Here is a 22,659-nt window from a genome sequence, read left to right as displayed (position 1 = left end):
GTGATTTACATGTTAAGTCAATGCAAAGACGCAAATAGACATCCTGTGGCATGTAACGTGTGAATGAGGTGGCATGAATGATGCGATTCGCACGAATGAAGCACCGCAAGTTGAGCGTTTTGCTCGTTCGACTTGTTTAATGTGCGTAATGCATGTTTTGCGTTAATCGCTTAAGTTCGAAAATCTGGAACTTCAGTGGACATTCACGCCACGTTAAACCAATCAGGAGTTTGCTCTTGTGGGTGTGTGATTATGATGTAGCGCCTGTTGTTGGTGACCCGGGGGAAAATTCATCAAACTGGGCTCGGCTCAGTCAGAAGCATCGCTGAAAGCTTCCATCATCCAGATAACGTTTCTGGAGGAGTTTATCAGCTCACAGAGCTGGGTGCACATCTGAAAGGATTTAGTGGGTTCAGAGATGACCCCAAACAAATTGACACTGTTTTTCAGCCTTTATTAGGCACATAAACACAACTATTCTCTCAATAAAATCCATGTTAGCCATTTAGCAACAAAGCTTGAGTCAACGGGCAGATAGAAGCCCTATCCATTACGTAAATCCATGTCAGTTCTGAGGTGAAATTGACGCATGAATGAAGTGGATTTGACGTGCGAATGAGAGAGAGAAAGGGAGAGAGAGAGAGAGAGAGAGAGAGATTAAGTTAACAGTTTTCATTTTCTCCACAGCAGTACAATAGGAGCTTCTGCTATAACTTCAGTGTCAGTGAAAGACTGTCCAGCAAACTCACATGAAGTGATTTGTGCACAGTTTCTGGGTTTTTGTAAGTAGTTGGAGCATTTTAATTACTTGCGCTCACCTCCTTCGCCATAGTAAACTAAAGCAATTTAGCGTATATGACAGACTCCCTAGTTTTTCGCGATTTTTCGCGAGCTTTATTTTTATGATTTGTGTCACTGTGTGAGATTGAACATCTAACATAGCGGGCTACCTAATAAAATAAATTGTATATATATATATATATATATATATATATATATATATATATATATATATATATATATATATATATATATATATATATATATTATGGAAGTATATGGAATAAAAGGTAACTTAATTTATTTGTGTTGGTACATGGAAGTAATTGTGTTTTTTACTGCCATTTTTACCACCATTTTTTACTGTCTGTTGTGTTCTATTTACATATGCTTGCCAGCTGAAGATTTATAAGTTGTAGTTCAACCATATGCATGTAAAGACTAACTATTGCCTAGATGTTTTATGTGGGGTATGGGAAGGGGAGTAAGACTATTCTATAGAGATCTAATACAATACATTGTGATTACAACGGCATACATAACTAATAATGTAGGAAACAGCAGGTGATTGTTCATAATCAATTGCATAAATACACCAACATCATTATCAATTTGTGCAAAAGAATGAGAAATTGATTTTGGGATGTGCACAAATGACTAGATAGTGGTTGGAAAAGTAGTTTTGAGTACTTCAATCTTGATATGTGAAGACTCTGGAATATCTGAACACACACTATAAAAATAAACATTAAAAAAGTAGTATAATCTACTTTCACTCTGACTGACATGGATATCATCTTTAAAAACACTGCTACTTTATTAATAATATAATATAATATAATATAATATAATATAATATAATATAATATAATATAATATAATATAATATAATATAATATAATATAATATAATATAATATTCTTAGTTTGAATAAATAAATAAATAAATAAATAAATAAATAAATACTGGACACAAGTTTTAATCCCTATAAATGTTGGCAGTATTAAATATAGTGTATTGTATTTTGTCCTGCTGAGTTTATAGATTAATATATACATGTAAATACGCCTGTTTACTTATTTACAAACACACACTGTACATTCAAAAGCTTCTCTAGATTTATAATGGTGATTATGAATGCTGAGGCACAGTGTGTTAAAGCGAGAGACAAAAAGAGAACAAGTGAAAGAGAGAAATATCGATCAACGATGTTGTGTTTACAATTGGGTGCTAAAGGTCAACAGAGGCCAACTACAAATGAACCGGAACATGATGCATGCGTACAGCAGGAGTTTGGGGAGGTGCACGACCCTGTGTGCTTCTCTGCATGTGAGCTTTACAAAGAATGTGTGCCCGCGTGCTTGCCCAATTCATCTTCGTGATCTACACTCTGCCCTGTCACATACATCAGGAGCTCAGGCTAGAATCCTCAGCACACTCACTGCTACCTGATGACAGGCCGGAGATCAGTCTGAAGCCGTGCCAATTTACAATGCCTGGCAGAGCGGTGGGTTTGTGGCTGTTTATGAAGAGCGGAGATGTAATATTAATGTCCTTTCTTAATTTTCAGAGGTTATTGCCTTGATGAACTGCAAATGAAGCAAAATGATACATGCTATAAATAAAAAGGTTGGGTTAATCCAGGGGTGCCCAAACTCAGTCCTAGAGGGTCGGTGTCCTGCATAGTTCAGCCCTAACTTCTTTCAACACACCTGCCTGGAAGGGTCTAGTATACTTAAAGAGCTTAATGAGATGCTTCAGGGATGTCTAATTGGGGTTGGAACTAAAAACTGCAGTACACCGACCTTCCAGAACCAAGTTTGGGCACCCCTGGGTTAATCAAATGAAAAAAAAAGTCAATGTCCAGGCTTTTTTATACATTTAAATAAACATGTTAAAGCATAGTTCTCAAACTAAATTCCTGGTGAGCCACAGCTCTGCACAGTTTTGCTCCAACCCTGATCAAACACAGCTGATCCAACTAATGAAAGTGTTCATGACTCTTTTGAATACCGCAATTATTTGAATTAGCTGTTTGACAGGGTTGCAGCAAAACTGTGCAAAGCTGCGGCCGTCCAGGAACTGAGTTCGAGACCTATGTGTTAAAGTTTAAAATATTGCAAATAACCTAATGACATTTGCAACTTGTCTTGGGCATTGCTAGTGTCATGCTTTCACTGTTTGGCAAAAAGGAAAGATTTATTCAAATCTACATTTATTTTCCATATTTTTATCCATTATTTTTATTTATTTATTTGTTTATTATATGAATGGCAGATTTCAGTGTTTGAGGTATTATGTTTAAAATTTTGTTTTTATTTATATAACTTATAATATACTTTTATATAACTTATAATACTTTGTTTATCCGTTAAGCAGAAATTGGAAAAAAAAAACATACAGGGGGGCTAATAATTCAGGAGGGCTAATAATCCTGACAGGGCACAGGAAGGATTTATTCAAATACTTAATTATTTCTCATTTATATTGACTATTTTATGCATTTATTATCCATATTATGCACATTTTACTATGCAACCTGTGAAGAGGAGCAAAATCCTTACACAAAGACAAAAAAAAAAAAAAACAAACAAAAACAAAAAACAAAAAACAACCAAAACAAAACAAAAAAAACAACCAAAACAAGACAAGACAATGAAAGACAAAACAAAAAACTACCAAAACAGTATTAGTTTTTTTTTTACTTTTAGGCGTATTTAAAAAACATTTTTCTTGTTTTAACAATATCTCTAGACCACAATCTCTGAATTTTTGTATCTGAAAGTTAAATTAATAAATGTTCTATTGACTTATACTTAGAATAAATCAGTATTTGGCCTATATACAACTATCAAAAATCTGAATCTGAAAAAAATCTGAATATTTTTTAAAATGTACAAAAAAGATGTAGAGAAAATAATATTCGAAGTTAAATGCATGGTATAAATGGTATAAATGATGCAGCAATGCATGGTATAATTGTAAAACAAGTTTTGATATTTTGATAAATGGCAGTGAGTTTTAAAAATGTCTTCTTGGAGCATGATCTTTACTTAATATTCGAATGATTCGAACATAAAGAAAAAGTTGTTAATTTCGACCAGGCTATTGCCTCAAACACACCCGTGCATCGTAACACAATGTTTTTGTGGTCCAAAGTCCCAATATAGCTGACAAACAAATAAAAACCCTCACAAAAAGTGTATTAAAAAAAGCTGCGGGAATGATCTGAACTTGTGCTAGATGCCGAAAAGACGTCAGCCAGCAGATTTACTCTCTAAATGGCAGCAAAGAGTGAAATAACTTCACTGAGGGATTTAGCAGTCAAAGTTCAGCAGGTTGTTTGAGCTGCTTAAGGTGGATTCACCAGCAGTTCTGTCTGTGTGACCTGCTGCACCTGTGAAGAGAACAGGAGCAAAATCCTCGCACAAAGAGCAAACCCATACCATCATCTTGGTTTGCTGACACCACTTAAAGTATCACGAAATACAGTGAATAATTTGAAGTATAACACTGTAATCAGCCAATACCAGTGTATATAAGTACCGAATGCAGAGGCAGGACTGAGATGAGGCTTCCAACAAATGAAATATATTTGTTTACCAAAAAGCTATACATCATGGTTTGTGTGCGCTTGCAGCACATGACGCCTACTCATCACACTGCTTTAGAAAACAAGAGAGAAAATCTTACCCTTCTGGAATTGATCTCTTTCACATAAAGTGGAAGAAGGAACTCCGACACTCCCTCTAATCTGATGCCCTCTTTGGTTACGCGGAGATTTCCCATGCCATCCTGAGACAGAGAACGAGACAGAGAGAGAGTCTGAGAGGTGCATGCAAATATATTAGCATGTAATAGTTGGTTTACAAAGTGAACGTGGATTTTACCCATTAGCTATAATGAGAAATCTTTACAGGTAGCACATTAGGAGCTGACAGACAGACAGACAGACAGACGGACCCCCTATTATGTATTATAAAAGGTCATATTTTGGTACAAGGTCAAAAAACACTTCCATTGTCTTATAATACAGTATGCATTTATTTTTAAACTGTCTAACAGTTACTGACAAAGTCCCATACGTGTGCAGTCTTTGCTGATCCTTTCTTTAATAACAAACGGCCAGCGAATCTCGCACTGCAGGGTAGATTTTTGACACAGCACACGGTTGGCTATACTGTGGTAGTGTTGTGAAAATGAACAGCCACATGTCTGGCTATCTCTCAGTGATAGTAATCTTCACGTCATGATCAATCCCATGATCCCTCGCACTCCGCTAGTTTCTGAAGGGAAAGGCACGTTTACATTTTACCAGAGCCGGTAGTTCATATTTGGTATTGTTTTGTGTCGACGTCGATACGAACAGGCAAAAGATCGGGACGAACGACGAATCACTTAAACCAGCAGTTGCCAACAGGGGGGTCCCGACCCACAAGAGGGCCTCAGCGAGCTGTCATATTTTTACAAATAACCTTAGTTCATTTCATCCACTGGCTGACCAAAAAAAGTGTAATTCGTCCTCCACAAAAAAGATAGAGCCTCACTGATTCGCCTTCAGCAGCTAATAGTAATGACTCAAGCATACTGGACGCAGGTGAGGAAGCTCCAAACATTTTGAGTAGCAGCACTAGCAATACTGGAAACACGAAATACCAAGACAGTTACCTGAAGTATGGTTTTATTCCATTTTCTCAAAGCAAAGAATCCCTGAGCCAGCCACAGTGCTTTATCTGCGCCAAAGCTCTTACTGACGAATGCATGAGGCCATCTAAATTAAGACATTTGCAGACCACCCATGACTTTTTAGCGTAATATCTAAAGTGATGACAAACAGGTGATGTTGCTGGCATTTTATGATTATAAGGCTGAACGGCATAAAATGGCATCAGTCTAGAGACATTTTCCAGTATTTCTCTGTAGCAATCAGGATATCACAATAATTAACCCTGAAAACAGCCAAAGCAAAGGAAACAATACCAGAAACACTACAATTACTATGGTAAAAATACAGCACTACAACATACAAAAGAGAGAGAGAGTGACGTAGAATGTCACTTACCTGTTTAAGAATGATTTGATTAGCTGTAGTTTGAAATTAATCATTTAAATCAGCAGTTGCCAACAGGGGGGTCCCAGACCACAAGGGGGCCTCAGCGAGCTCTTTAAGGGGGGCCGTGTCATATTTTTACTATTTATTTTAGCAGTGGACAATAAGGAGAATGATCATGTTGCTCTAGTTCATTTCATCCACTGGCTGACCAAAAAATGTGTAATTCATCCTCCACAAAAAAGACAGAGCCTCACTGATTCGGCTTCAGCAGCTAATAGTAATGACCCAAGCATACTAGACGCAGGTGAGGAAGCGCCAAACATTTCGAGTAGCAGCACTAGCAATACTGGAAACACAAAATACCAAGATACCGACTGAAATACCAAGATACCGACCGAAATACTAAGATACCGACCGACCGACCAACAGACAGATAGATATACAGACGGACGGACGGACAGACAGACAGATAAATATATATAATGTCTTATATATATATATATATATATATATATATATATATATATAGTTTATTAAAATATTTAAGGTATATTTTGGATATTTTAATACTAAAAGGAATCTATATCTTCTTAATGCCAAATAAAAAATAAGTTCACAATTATGTACAGTTAATTAGCCATTTTTAAGGTAAAATTTTAATATAGATATTAAAAAAACATTTAAACAAATGTAATTCACAATAAATCAAACTAATCTTGTCACCATTGTTCATATGAAATGAATAATTGCTGTTTGTGAATCTGTGACTTTTCACTGGGAAATGTTATTTTAATTGAACAAGTCCTCTCTTAAGCTCAGAGCGCTCATCATCTGACAGGTGTTTTGGTCAGTAAGCAGGTTCGCAGAGGAAGCCGTGTTAATTGTTTGTCTCATTTCTACTTTTTTTCCACAACAATTTAAAGGAATTCTAACTCTTACCCACTCTACTTACCTCTACCTCAACTCTACTCTGATCGCTGTCAGACTGGCAGTGTCTTTGAACTGCTCACACATCACACATGTGCAGTACGAAAGGAGCGTTCCATTATTCATGGGGGCCACCGTTTTGAAAAAAGTAATAATGTTAAAATCCTAATGGTTATAGGCAGATTTTTATTTAACATAATAAAGAAACTTTATTAAAAAAAACTATAAGATTATTGGCTTCTTGGCATTGGTCAGGGCCCCCTAACTCCCCAGGAGCCTAAGAGGCTGTTTACTTTGCTTATTGGTTAAATCCGCTCCTGATGATAAACACTATCTAACCTTTATAATAAAAACAAATGCATGTAGATAGTATCCCCATAATCGAAAACAGGTACAAACATTGAACGAATAATCCATTTTCACACTTCAAATGAGAAGCTTTTTTTTTCATTTTTTGTCTAAACAAAAAACCTAACCTTGGTTTAAGTTTTTGTTGTTTTTTTCTCCAAGTAATCGATATGAACATGAAATGCTAACTAGTGATACATCACTGTCTATAAAACATGTATTATCAGTAATGCTGAAAGCTGTTGTGCGCCCACATCTCTGTATTCACTTAACAGTACGCAAACAAAGGCAGGTTTCCCAATTTATTTTTGCCTGCAGAAAGTGGAGCCTTGTGGCTATCTTCATCCTTCAGCATCTACCTCTCCCACTTTTATCACATCCCTATTTCCTACCTGCATCTTCATTTTCCTGTTAATCCTTAGTATATGGGATACCACAATACTGATGGAAATAATGTATTTGAACTGCTCACACCTCTCGCATGTGCAGTTCGAAAGGAGCGTTCCATTATTCATGGGGGCCGAAGGTTTTGAAAAGAAGTAATAATGTTAAAATCTTAACAGTCATAGACAGATTTTACACATATGATAGAAACTTTATAAAAGAGCTATGTGATTATTGGCTTCTTGGCATTGGTCAAGATCCCCAAACTCCCCTGCGCACTAAGAGGCTGCTTACTTTGCTTATTAGTTAAATCCGCTCCTGATGATAAACACTATCTAACCTTTATAATAAAAACTAAGAGGCAAGCATGTAGATAGTATCCTCAAAATCGAAAACAGGTACAAACACTGAAATAATAATTCGATTTTACACTTCAAATGAGAAGCGCTTCTGTTTTTTAAACAAAAAACCTAACCTTGGTTTAAGTTTTATGTGTTTTTGTTTTTCTCCAAGTAATCGATATGAACATCAAATGCTAACTAGTCATTTATCACTGTCTATAAAACATTTATTATCAGTGATGCTAAAAGCAGTTGTGTGTCCACATCTCTGTATTCGCTTAACAGTACGCAAACACAAAGCCAGGTTTCCCTATATATTTTTGCCTGCGGTAAGTGGAGCCTTGTGGGTATTCTCTATTTTCATCTTTCCGCATCTACCTCTCTCTTATCACATCCCCTTTTCCTACCTGTAACTTTTTTTCCTGTTAATCCTTAGTATATGGGATACCACAATACTGATGCAAATAATGTCAAACACTAGTCCACCTCATTTATATTTCTAAAGAGACATTGTTGAAAGAGAATTAATGTATTCTACCTTTTTATATTTGACCCCTCTCCTCTTAACCTGTGCTTATTATTTCTCTAGAGAACATCGTGTTCTTGGGTAACACTGAGTCAATTACTAGAGATGTTGATTTGGTTGGATCTAAAAGCATTGTTTCAAAAATAGTACGCAGAGCCCTATAATTACTGAATCTGCCAGAAGATGAGGGACTTCAAGTTCTGTTCCAGCCTGATTTCAGGTAAACTAAAAACCGGAAAGGTGGACTCTGTTAACCTCGTGCTATTCTTTCGGAAAATAGACCACAGTGCTACTGTCAAATGCAGGTTTAAAAAAAGAGAGCAATGAACACCTGCAGCTGATGAGTGGGAGGTTTTTTTTTTTTAAACTCTATTTTTTCCATTTTCAGAGATGGAGAATAAATAAAATACTGATTCCATGCCAACATTTTCTTCACAAATATGCTTTAGTACTTTGTTTAGTTCATAATTCAAAATAGTCTAGCATTCAAACGGTTTCCTAAAGTACTTGTATCATCTCAATGCAAAACCATTTATGGTTGTTTATTTTATTTTATTGCAATAAAACAACAACAATAATAATAAATGCTGTTTACTTTATCTAAATAATAATAAAAAAATAATAATTCTTGACTCTGATTGGTAGTTTATGTTGAATTAAATGGGGAATCTGGTGAGAATGGGGAGAGGATATACATGCAGCTTTATTCATGGTCATAGACAGGCAATGGTCAAACACAGGAGCAAACACATACAGGGAAATCCGGAAGCATGGTTAGGTCACAGGCAAATGGTCGATAAAGGTGGCAGACAAGGTAAGCAAGAGAACAAGGCAAGGGTCAAACACAGAGAGACTAAACAAAGAAGCCACTTCATAATGTTACAGGGTATAAACCAAGACTCAGAATTGTGTGTGACAAAGTGAGCAGTCTATATAGTCTGAGTAATCAGTCCTTAAGCAGTTCCCAGCTGTGTGTGTGTAATCAAAGGTGAACCGAAACAGGTTTGTGTGTGTGTGTGAGGTCCATGATGGGAGTTGTAGTCCAGGAGAAGGCGAACGTTTACCTGCGATCTGCAAGGCTGGATTGCTGGTGATCGTGACGGTGTTATGTTCATTCATTCATTCATTTTCTTTTTGGCTTAGTCCCTTTATTAATCAGAGGTCGCCACCGCGGAATGAACCGCCAACTTATCCAGCAATTGTTTTACGCAACGAATGCCCTTCCAGCTTCAAATCATCACTGGGAAACACCCATACACTCTCATTCACACACATATGCTACAGACAACTTAGCTTACCCAATTCACCTATACAGCATGTCTTTGGACTTATGAGGGAAACTGAAGCACCCAGAGGAAACCCATGTGAACACAGGGAGAACATGCAAACTTTACACGGAAATGCCAAATGACACAGCCGAGACTCAAACCAGCTACTTTAAACCTTTATTAATTCACTAGAACAAGATCTCATGATAAGATGCTTAACCTGAAATGGTACCTTGGAACATTTAAACCTGGGAAAAAGTCGAATTGATTCTGAACTGGGCCATTAAACCTGTTGGCCTCAAACCAGGATCCATGAATGTCCTCAAAACAGCTTTCAGCATACAATGAGGTAACACAACAACAAGCTCACATACAAGATATTTTAGACTGTCTAAAATACAGTAGCTTTATTCACAAATATTTCAGTTCATACAAAAATTAAGTTTGCTTGTAATCTCACTCTCAGCCCATACAATATGTAGTGTAGATATGAAATATTCAAAAACTTATGATTTATTACAGTGTAAAATAATGAAAACTATAAATGAAACTAAATATTTAAAAACTAAATAGAAATGTGTTCAAAAAATAGAAATTAAACTAAAACCAACAACATTATTAACAAAATGAATAAAACTGAACTGAAATATACAGCAAATAAAACAAGAATTGTAATAAAAACTCATTTAAAATACAAAATTATACTAACCCTGCAGACAAACAACATACAAAGTGGATGGATGAATGGGTGGATTTTTGCTGTTTGCTGTTCACATTGTCTTTTTTTTTTTTTATGTGACCAATATCATGGTCCTAAATGACCAGCAACACAAAAGTACAAATACACACAGCATAAAATGTCTAATTACTGTATGTAAATGATGTGTATACTGCGCAATGTGAATAAAGCACATCCTCAAATTATGTTTAATGTTATCATTATTGCCATTTTCACACAGACAACCCGCAGTGTACACTCACCGGCCACTTTATTAAGTACACCTGTCCAACTGCTCTTTAACGCAAATGTCTAATCAGCCCATGTCAATGCAGCCAACAAATCTGCAGCAACTGCATGATGCTATCATGTCAATATAGACCAAAATCTCTGAGGAATATGTCCAGTACCTTGTTGAATTTATAGCACAAAGGATTAAGGCAGTTCTGAAGGAAAAGGGGGGTCCAACCTAGTACTAGTAAGGTGTACCTATAATTAAAATGGCCGGTTAGTGTATTTTATCAACTATAAATGATTGTTTTTGTGGCTGACAATTAAAATAGGTGTTTTGTAATTGAAAACACTGATAATTTGTAATGTATGACAAATGCGGTGCATTTCTCTCTGACTACCGGTGTAGTGAACTAAATAAGGGATAACGAGCACCAGAAAATAACCAAAATGAACAACCAACCAACATGTAAGGGCATAAAGAATTGCCCTGAGAGCTAGTCTACTACACCAGTCACTGTTCTTGTGCTTGTTGTAGGATCTTTGTAGGATGAGCAAGGGCAGAATAGTAATGCATGTTAACCAAAAATGATATAAAAGTCCGACATAACTGTTCGCACTGCAGTCACATTGCAAAACATCAAGTGTTACATTCATTAAACATTGCATCTAATCCTTGCAGATCGCTGGTAAAAACACAGATTCCTAAAGAACTGCAAATCTCCTGTTACATGGACTACAGATCCAGTCATGCACCACACTCTCACACCTGTTCCGGTTGTACACTGATCGCTAACACACACAGCTAAAGCTGTTCAGAACTGATTACAAAAAAGCAGTACAGTCACACACACTAGTGGCTGAGTCTTACTCTAACTGAGTCTTACTCTAACTGTCTGAACATTACAACACGTTTTTCCTTTGCCTTGCCGTGTTTTGACTCTCGCCTTGTTTATTTGTTTATATTGTCTGCTGCCTGACTGTACTGACAATTCTCCTGTTTAATTACCACAACTCCGGATTACCTGTAAACATCCTTTAGGCTCATATGATGATTTAAAGTGGTTCAATTAAGTCAATATTTAAGTTAAATATGTTCACTTAGAGTTTACTTACAGCTGAGCACATTCTGCCATCATGTTTGTTATTTATAGATCAAAACTTTTTGCTTGGGTAGTTGCATACACACATTTCCACCCCTGTTTTGTTCATAAGATACATTTATAAAATGAGCGGATTGAATGGGATTTAATACCACACATAAATGTCATGACAAAAACAGATCAGAGTCACATGTGGACAAAAAAAATATCTGATTTGGGCCTGCAATGTGAATCCATGCGGTTTGCAGTAGTGGAAAGAGTCCTGAAAAATCATACTCAAGTAAAAGTATCATTACTTGCCTGAAAACGTAGTGCAAGTAGAGTAAAAGTATCTGTTGTGAATATTAATCAAAGTATGAGTAAAAAGTAGACATTTCAAAAGTACTCAAGAGTAGTGAGTAATGAGTAATACACTGTTGAAAGTTGATGCGTTTACATGTAATTTGTGCATGTGTGTAAATGTAACATTCTGTAGTGCACCTAGTTAATGCCCAGCAGGCACACAATAAAATATTAATATTAGGTTCGATTTAGCCAGCATCTAGGGACAACAATATTTTGATGTCCCAATATTGACGTCAAACAACGTTGATATTTGGTTGATTTAAGGTTGAAAGAAAGTGACCAAAATCCAACGTCGAGCCAACATCTTGAACCAACATCATATTGACATCAAGTACTGACATTTATTCGTCAGGTATAGCAACCAAAAGGATCCACACGTCCACAGACAGTCAAGCTGTAACATCATTAGACGTTGATATTTGGTTGATTTTAGCTTGGATGTTGGACATTGATGTTGGCCTGAAGTTGAGTTCTGATGTCAAAACTTTTCATTTCCAAATAAAATACAATGTCCCCACGACGTTGGAGTACATCGTAAATCTGATGTCATGTTGACGTTGACTGTTTAAGGCCATTTCAGTCATCATACAGTAAACATTCGTCATCTTCTCATCAGTAACATGCATCTAAACAGTCTCAGGGTCAATGTATGTAAAGATTTTGGACATCTTCTTGGACAATTTTAATGCTTCCAAACAGTTTGCTGCATTTCTTGATGTAGTTCCTTATGATGTAATTTACCTTCTATGTGCGATTTGATTCGACAGGAATTACAGGAATTACTAAGCCCCCATAGACAAGAAAAAAATAAAGTAGTGACTACAGGCTGAAGGAAAGTAGTGGAGTAAAAGTACCGATACAGCACTAAAAATGTACTCAAGGAAGAGTAAAAGTACACATTTTAAAAACTACTTGGTAATTTACAATTCTGAAAAAAAACTACTCAATTACAGTAATTTGAGTATTTGTAATTAGTTACTTTACACCACTGGCAGTTTGGAATATTCATACTGTCATGACAAACCAGATCGGAATCAAATCAAATCAAATTTGGGCCACATTGCAGTGTGAACGTAGCCTAATTCTCTTCAGCTTATTGTCTTCAATAAGGGCCATCTCAATAAGATTCTGTCAATCAGTGGCCACATTGGGAAAGTCAATGAGTGATGATAATATGAGTGATGACGAAGCCTTAAGGCCAATAACTTGCTCTTTTTTCAGTACAGCTTGTGTTTCTGCTTAGACTGGTGTGACAGCGGTTTGTTACCATCAGCTTCCTCGACAGTGATGGCCATCTGAGACGCTGCTTTCTCAGCTAACATTTTCAATTTCAGCACTTCTCTCTGTCATGATCAACTGTGCGGTTTTCTTGCTGATCACGCTGGGCTGGGCTGATCTAGTTAAGACCAAACATCTATGTGACACAAGGCCAAGAACGTCAAGAAAGGAAAATGGAATCTCCTGTAATACCAAAGGTGATGTATAAGAAGCTGCAGTGGTATTTGTGTTCATTATTTCTCCCGTCACTTGCCGGTACTTTCATTCATGCCACACACACTCCATTCTGAATGGATCATTTATCAACCTCTTCATCAGCTCATAAAAGCGCACACTCATTTAGAGTAATTTTTAAATACAGCACAAGAGTGAATCAACCATTTCCGTGTGAGCAATCAGCATCATGTAAACAGATATATAATCATCAGTTCAGGGTAATGTCAGATGGCTGTTTCATGGCAAAACAGTGTAATTTTAGCTTACTATTTCAAGCTTTTTCTAATCAAATTATTATGTTATGCTGGGTTTCAGAATTGGCAGAATGTTTGTTGTCAAGAACAAAATGTAGAACTCAACAAGTGCAAAAAAAGGATGCATTTGTTTAGTCACATAAAATAAGCATTAATTAAAATAAACATGACCCAGTGCTCAGCATAAATGAGTACCATTTTAGAAATTAATATTTTTATATATTTTTTCAGTGAGTATAGGTAATATATTTTGGCACATTTGAACAAAACATATTTATTAATCAGACATATTTTATTAAAATAATGTTTCAGTCACCAAATATCTTTGGAAATAGAACAATACATTTACAGTTCATGCGGAAAGTTTTCATAGCACTTCACTTTTTCCACATTTTTTATGTTACAGCCTCATCCAATTTGGATTAAATTCATTTATTTCCTCAAAATTCTACACAAATTTTAAATAAATAAATTGAGCTCAGGTACATTTTGTTTCCACTGATCATTCTTGAGTTGTTTCAGCAGCTTAAATGGAGTTCACCAGTGGTAAATTCAGCTGATTGGATATGATTTGAAAAGGCATGCACCTGTCTATATAAGGGCCCAGGGTTGCCAGTGCATGTCAAAGCACAAACCAAGCATGAAGACAAATGAATTGTCTGTAGACCTCCGAGACAGGATTGTCTCGAGGCACAAGGCTGGGAAAGGTTACAGATAAATTTCTGCTGCTCTGAAAGTTCCAATGAGCACAGTCATCCATCTCCATCATCATCCGTAAGTGGAAAATGTTTGGAACCACCAGGACTCTTCCTAGCCTGGCCAGCCATCTAAGCTGAGTGATTGGGGGAGAAGGGTCTCCACCAATAAGACCTGTATGGTAGAGCGGCCAGACGGAAGCCACTCCATGCCTGGAATTTTTCAAAAGGCATTTGAAGGAGTCTCAGACCATAAGTAACTAAATACTGTGGTATGATGAGTGTAAAATTAAACTCTTTGGAGTGAAAGCCAGGTGTTACGTTTGGAGAAAACCAGGCACCGTTCATCACCAGGCTAACCAAGCACACCGACAAAATATCAATAGAGTGGCTTCACAACAACTCTGTTAATGTCCTTGAGTGGCCCAGCCAGAGCACTGACCTAAATCCTATTGAACATCTCTAGAAAGATCTAAAAATGGCTATACACTGTCGCTTCCCAGCAAACCTGATAGAGTTTGAGAGGTACTGCAAAGAGGAATGGGCAAAAATTCCCAAAGGCAGGTGTGGCAAGCTTTTGGGATCATATTCAAAAAAGACTTGAGGCTGTAATTGCTGCCAAAGGTGCATCAACAAAGTATTAAGCAAAGGTTGTGAATTTTTATGTACATGCAGAGATGTATAAAGTACTAGAGACCCAGACTTAAGTAAAAGTACAAGTGCTCTATCAAAAAGTGACTTGAGTAGAAGTTGAAGTGCTCTTTAAGCACCATACTTAAGTGGACGTACTAAAGTATTCAACATTTGTTTGTACTTAGGTATTGCAAGTAGTTTATTTCAAAATTTACTACTCAAGCACTGAAAGTAAAAGTACAAGTATTGTGTAATGTAGTTATTAAGGAATGCAGTCAAAAGTCATCATATTGTTTTGTTTATTTTAAATATCTTTTTTGGGGGCACATGATTCAGCAGAATGAAAAGAAACATGGCTTACTATACTGTTTTTCTCTCGTGCTTGAACCACAGATCTGACAGATTTTAATAGCTTTTACACACACCTTTCAAAGTTGTGTGTCACAAAAACATTCCGTAATCCACTCAAAACGCTATAGAGTGGAGGAACTATGACGTCACCTTGTAGGCTAATCGGCTGCTGGCATAAAACTGGTTCCCTTGATAAAATCCCTATGGGATAAAACTGTATAATTGTGCCTACGTATCATAAGACATATTTAAATAAGTGTATCGCTCACATGCACACAGCCTGCTTACCTTAACAGACAACAGAAATGAGGCGTGAGGAGCAAGTCTATCAAATGCCTGCAAGTTCTATCATGGATCGAGAACAACATTCAGTATTCTGTTTATGTCACGAAGTACAGCGAAAGGCAGCCTATACCGTCACATATGCTACACATTTTATGGTGGAGTGTAAATATTGCAGTTATGACAGAGTTAAATGTGTTCAGATGAAGAAAAACCAGACGAAAAATCACTTGATCAAATTAAAATGACAGTTAACATGTATGTATTTTTACACATTTATTCACACGTTTGCATTACTAAGAGCAGGAAAGAGACAGGCTGCACTGGTAAGCAGTATCTTCATAATGTTGTTTAATTAAAATAAAGGATCAACAAATTAATCTGTCTTGACAGTCTTTACCTGTGAAGGCATTATCTACACACAATATGATTTCTCAATTAGAAAAATACTACAAACTATAAAATACTATTCATGAAAATACTTAAATCACAGACAAATACAAATGCCCAACACAAGCAAGCTGCGCTCCAGCCCAGTTCAGCTCGATGAAGTATAATGTCCCCAACAGCGCCTGTAGTCCCATTTAGCAACTTGATAGCAACCGTCTTTTTAAAGAAGCGCAACCGATTAAAAAAAATCAAGAGTGTGATGTAGCTGATGTGTTTTATGTCATAGAATAAAACGTGAAATGCCATTGAAAAAACCCATTGACTTTGGGATGAGGGAACTGGAAGTGCTAAAATGCTAACTCGCTTCCGGGTTCTTGCATACAAATTGACGTCATAGTTCCTCCACTCTATTAAAACCCATTTTCGGATTGCAAATTACCGGTTGTAAACACTGTAAATGGAAGTTCTAAACATTCTACCAGAAGACGCTGGTCACGTTGGCGCCCTCCATGCAGCAGCCAAGAAAAAGGTCTTAGTTGTAAAGAGTAGGGGTGTGAATCTACACTAGTCTCACGGTTTGGTTTGGTTACAATTATCAAGCCACCGATTCGGTTCAATTCGATATCTCGGTGCATCTTGGTGCATTGACGCTCGGTGCATTCCATACATAATTCGATTTTTTCTTTACAACACAAGAATTATTTTTATTAAAATCTATAAATATATTTATATATTATTTGTAATACAATTTTGTTCTTTAACACAGCAGTAAGATATATGAACTGTACCCTTAATTTGACCTGCTCAAAGAAAACACTCTTTCTGAATGTTTCAAACAAAACTCCAATACATGCAGAGAAGACAGCATGAGCATTTATAGCAAATAAACTAATGTAAATATTATCCCGCTTGCTTTTTGAGCACTGACAGGCGAGGTCTTACACCCCTATGATTGGTCATTGTCTTCATCTGCTCAACAGAAAGGGCTGCGATCGGCTTTAGAAATGAAAGCACTGTTCACCGATGGCGGGAACAGTGGCCTGTTATCACAGGTAATCCATAATAGACACAGTGGAGAAAACTTCTGGACGTCTGGATCCACTAGTATCGCTTTAACAGCCGAGAGGAGAGGAAAAGTTACCTCACAAACAGGCCAGTGGGTCAAATGTCCAAAGTGAGAGAGAGAGAGAGAGAGAGAGAGAGAGGTAGAGGTGCCGCCTTCATTGTAGTAAGAGTGTTATTTACTCGCCCTCGCCTCCTTAGCCATAGTATTCTACTGCAACATCGCGCATAGGAGATAAACGACGTCAGTACGTAATAACCGATTATGATCTTTTAATATCAATAACTTTGACACCCCTAGTAACGAGTAACGATGCAGCACATAAAAAAAATCTATCGGAGTAAAAGAATTAAACTCATCAAAAATATGTACTGAAGTAAAAGTGGAAGTAGGAGAAAAAAATTATACTAGAGTACAGATACAGCCTTTTAGTACTTAAGTACAGTAGTGAAGTAGTTCTCCTTCGTTACATCTCTGTGTACATGTGATTTTTCAGGTTGTTTATTTTTAATACATTTGCAATAATTTCCAAAAACTCTTTTTTACATTGTCATTATGAGGTATTGTGTGTAGAAATTTGAGGAAATAAATGAATTTAATCCATTTTGGAATAAGGCTGTAACATAAAAAATGTGGAAAAAGTGAAGCGCTATTAATACTTTCCGCATGCAGTGTAAATTCATGTGAAATATTGTAAAAAACAAATGACAAACTACAATATTTCAACAAAATATCATGTATTTTTTGTTTCTCTTGATTTTTCATTTTTATTAAATATTTTTGCCTAATATGTACATTTGGGTTAGCCATTTTTTTGACTGTTATTGTAAGTTTTTTGTTTATTTATTTATTTTTAATAATTTATGTATTTATATATTCATATTTTTTTTATTTAATTAATTTTATTTTATTTTGTGTTATTTTACCAACATCATGCATAGAAATGTAACATATTTGCACTCAGCTTCAGCTGATGAATTGGAAAGCACCGTTTATCGCTAGAACAGAAATGCAGCTGCAAATTGAATGACTTCCAACACGAGAGGGGAAAATAAATAAATAAAAACACAAAATATAAATAACGCCTGGGGGTTACAAACTATACTTTGAAATACTAATAAAGGTCTTTATTGAATTTTAATTTAACGTGGCGTTGACTTTGGAATTTCAATAATAACAACCTATTACAAGGTCAACACTTTATTTATTTTCAGTCTGTAAATTTAACTATGCTTTGCCAGGCAGTGGTGTACTTTGGATCAATGTCTTATTGGATTTAAACAACCTTTGCTGGATGCTGCTTTTAAAAATTAATGTTGCAGAACAGCGGAAAATAATGCAAACCAGCAGTTGAGTCTCCCTCAAACACACACAGAAACACACACGCCACCTCGCGATCACCCGCTTGGGAGATGCTATAATGTAAGTCCTCATTGTAAGTGGATCGATGTTGTAGCCTTGCACAAATGACTAAATAATAACACTGATTGGGCTATGATTAGCTAAAGACCCCGGTGAGGAGGAGCTTCGGAGCAGAGCCATGGTTAGACTCCCAAATTAGGGCAGTTTACTGGCTATTTGACCAGATTTTTAAAAGCCCCTAAAAGTTCACTAATTGCAAGGACAACCCTCTTAGAACACTGTGTTTAAAAGAAACACGTGGATGGAATATGAACGAATGTCCAAGTCTTTGGTTTTCATCCAGGGATCAAACTGCATCCTTAGTGTTAGTGGGCAACCTTGTGTCGTTATGCTTGCCTGCTAAATCTGTCTAAGACAGAATAACACAAGCCAATCTATAAAATAATTCATAAATCACTTTAGCAATACTGGATGCATGGATGGATGGATGGATGGATGGATGGATGGATGGATGGATGGATGGATGGATGGATGGATGGATGGATGGATGGATGGATGGATGGATGGATGGATGGATGGATGGATGGATGGATGGATAGATTAATGTATGTGATGATGGATGGATTGATGGATGGATGAATATAAGGGAAAGATGAAAGAATGTGGGCATGTATGTTATGATGGGTGGATGTTTGGAAGGAATGATAAATGTAATCAATGGATGGATGAAAGCATTTGATGGAAGCATAAGATTGAGGGTTGGATATATGGATCGATATGGTGTAAATATGGATAAATAGGCACATCCATGTTATAAAGGGTGGGTGGTTGCATTGAATGATGCATGTAATGTATGTTTAAATGGATCCATTTGTTAGGTGCATGGGTGAAAATATGGATTCATTTGATGCACAGATGGAGGCATTTGATGGATAGATGGGTATATGGGATAGACTGATGAAATTATATGACAGATGGATGGATGCATACATGCATGTATGATGGATAAATGGACGTATGGACGGACATGAAGCATATGGCATATAGATGGATGAAAGCATTTAATTAATTGATAGAAGGATAAGATACATTGAAAGTTGGATGGATATATAGATATGATGGAAAGATGGAGAAATGGACATCTCCATGTTAGGATGGTGAATGGTTGCATGGAATTATGATTAAATCAATGGATGCATACATGGATTAATTTGATGGGTGAATAGATGAATAGTTGGATGCATACAATGCAAAGATGGAGGCATTTGATGGGTAGAATAATATAAGTATATGATAGACTGATGCAAGCATATATAAGACAGATGGATGGGTGCACACCTGCATGTTATAGTATGATGAATGGATAGATGGTTGCACTTGATGCATATGGTATATAGACAGATGTAAGCATTTGATGGATTGATAGAAGCATAAGACTTGGTTGGATGGATGGATAGATATGTTGGAATGATGGTCATGTCCATGTTATTATGGGTGGATGGTTGCATGGAATTATGAATGCAATCATTAGATACATTGATTAATTTGATGGGTGCATAGGTGATTAGATGGGTAGTTGGATGAATTCAATGCAGAGATGGAGGGGTGGATGGATGTAAGTTTATGATAGATTAATGGAAGCAAACGGATGGATGGATGGATGCACACATACATGTTACAGTATGATGAATGGATGGATGGATGGATGGATGGATGGATGGATGGATGGATGGATGGATGGGTGGGTGGGTGGGTGGATGGATGGATGGATGGATGGATGGATGGATGGATGGATGGATGGACTTAAATTTGATGAATTGAAATAAGCATAAGACAGATTGAGGGTCGGATGGCTGGATAGATATGATGGAAAGATGGATAGATGGGTATCTCCATGTTAGGATGGGTGGATGGTTGAATAGGTGAACAAGTGAATAGATGCATTTGATGCAGAGATCGAGGCATTGGATGGATATACTAAAGTACTGTAACTAAATGATAGATTGATGGAAGCATATGATGAATGGATGGATGCACACATACATGTGACAGTATAATGGATCGATTGATGGATGGATGGACTTGAAGCATATGTAATATAGATTGATGAAAGCATTTGACGAATTGAAATAAGTATGAGACAGTTTGAGGGTTCGATAGATGGATAGATATGATGAAAAGATGGAGAGATGGGCATCTCCATGTTAGGATGGGTGGATGGTTGCATAAAATTATGTATGAATCAATGGATGCATAAATGGACTAATTTAATGGATGCATGGGTGAATAGATGAATAGTTGGATGCATTTAATGCAGAGATGGAGGCGTTTGATGGATGTACCTTTATGATAGATTAATGTAAGCATATGACGGACGCATGGATGCACACATAAATGTTACAGTATGATGGATGGTTGCACTTGAAGCTTGTGGCATATAGACAGATGTAGGCCTTCAATTGATGATAGAAGCATAAGACAGATTGAGGGTTGGATGTATGGATAGATATGTTGGAAAGATGGAGAGATGGGCATGTCCATGCTATGATGGGTGGATAGTTGCATGGAATTATGAATGTAATCAATTGATACATACATTTATTAATTTGATGGGTGCATGGGTGAATAGATGGATGCATTTGATACAGAGATGGAGGCATTTGATGGATAGATGGATGTATTTGATAGGCTGACAAAAGCATATGACAGCTGGATGGATGCATGTTACAATATGATGGATGGATTGATAGACACATGCATGTTATGATGAATGGATGGTTGGTTGGATAGATGGATTTGATGGAAAGATGGAAACAAATGACTGATAACTGGATGAAAACATTTGATAGGTTCATGAAAGCATACAGTATGACAGACAAAGCGATGGATGGATGGATGGATGGATGGATGGATAGATGGATGGATGGAAACATGGTTGAATGGTGTGGATTAATTATTAGTTTGATAGCAAAATATATATATATATATATATATATATATATATATATATGATTACACCTAGATTATGGAAGTCTGACAGATGATTACTGTAAAAGTTCTGTGTTTGTTTTTGGCTTCAGTCACCGTCAAAGCCTTTCCCCACAGAGACAGTGAGTGCCACACAGCATGAGATTCACCACAAAGACAGGCTGCATTATTATAAACATGTCTCCTGCGGAAAGTAACAACAAAGGGGGGGAAAAAGAGCAAAAGACAAAGAGAGAAAGAACAAAACAAACATGAAAGGGTGATCATGACGGGCAGTGTGGGTAAGAGGGGGCAAGCCTGCTGAGAGTGCAAGATATGAATCGGTCCCACGCATTATGCTCAGCACAAGACCTGACATCTTCTTTTAATCAGCTTCTAATGCACTGCTGTGTCAAGGTAATGATCCTTTGTTGCCGGGCTAATTGGACAAACATATCACAGCCCCTCTGACTGTGTGCATGTGTGTGACTGTGTTTCTGCACAGAGACAGAAACAGCAAGCAGTGTTCGAATCTAAATGATAAAGAGTCTGGCTGCAGTTGCATTCAGAAGATATGGACGTTATCTGCAAAAGAACACTCCAGAAGCCAGCAGGGATGACACACACTCCGTCATCATCTGACGCATCTGACTTGATGCCTGGTAACATCAACAGGACTTCAAGGATGGCAGTGAAGGAAAAGCTGTTTTGAAACTGTAGCCTACCAAGATACAAGCTACTGTATACATTCGTAGCTTAGCTGAAGTCCAGCAACATTGTTGAAAATAAAAACAAATAGATAACAAATAGATAAAACTCATTTTGATAAAAATAAACATATATATATATATATATATATATATATATATATATATATATATATATATATATATATATATATATATATATATATATATATATATATAAAATCAGCCAATCACATGGCAGCAATTCAATGCATTTATGCATGTAGACATGGTCAAGATGATCTGCAGCAGTTCAAACTGAGCATCAGAATGGGGAAGAAAGGGAATTTAAGTGACTTTGAATATGGCATGGTTGTTGGTGCCAGACGGGGTGGTCTGAGTAGTTCAGAAACTGCTGATCTACTGGGATTTTCATGCACAACCATGTCCAGGGTTTA

At 36.7% G+C, this 22,659-nt stretch overlaps 1 protein-coding gene across 1 annotated transcript in view; it reads right to left on the bottom strand.

Annotated features, from left to right (window-relative positions):
- Positions 1-22,659, bottom strand: part of LOC130231672 (zeta-sarcoglycan) — a 482,284-nt gene that overhangs the window by 149,961 nt on the left and 309,664 nt on the right. The window contains exon 3 of the mRNA XM_056461045.1: positions 4,474-4,575. Coding sequence (XP_056317020.1) covers positions 4,474-4,575 — 102 coding nt within the window. The remainder of the gene's footprint in view (positions 1-4,473; positions 4,576-22,659) is intronic.

The sequence above is a fragment of the Danio aesculapii genome, chromosome 1 (assembly GCF_903798145.1).
Source record: "Danio aesculapii chromosome 1, fDanAes4.1, whole genome shotgun sequence".
Lineage (NCBI taxonomy): Eukaryota > Metazoa > Chordata > Actinopteri > Cypriniformes > Danionidae > Danio > Danio aesculapii.
This window is presented reverse-complemented; position numbering and strand designations above follow the sequence as displayed.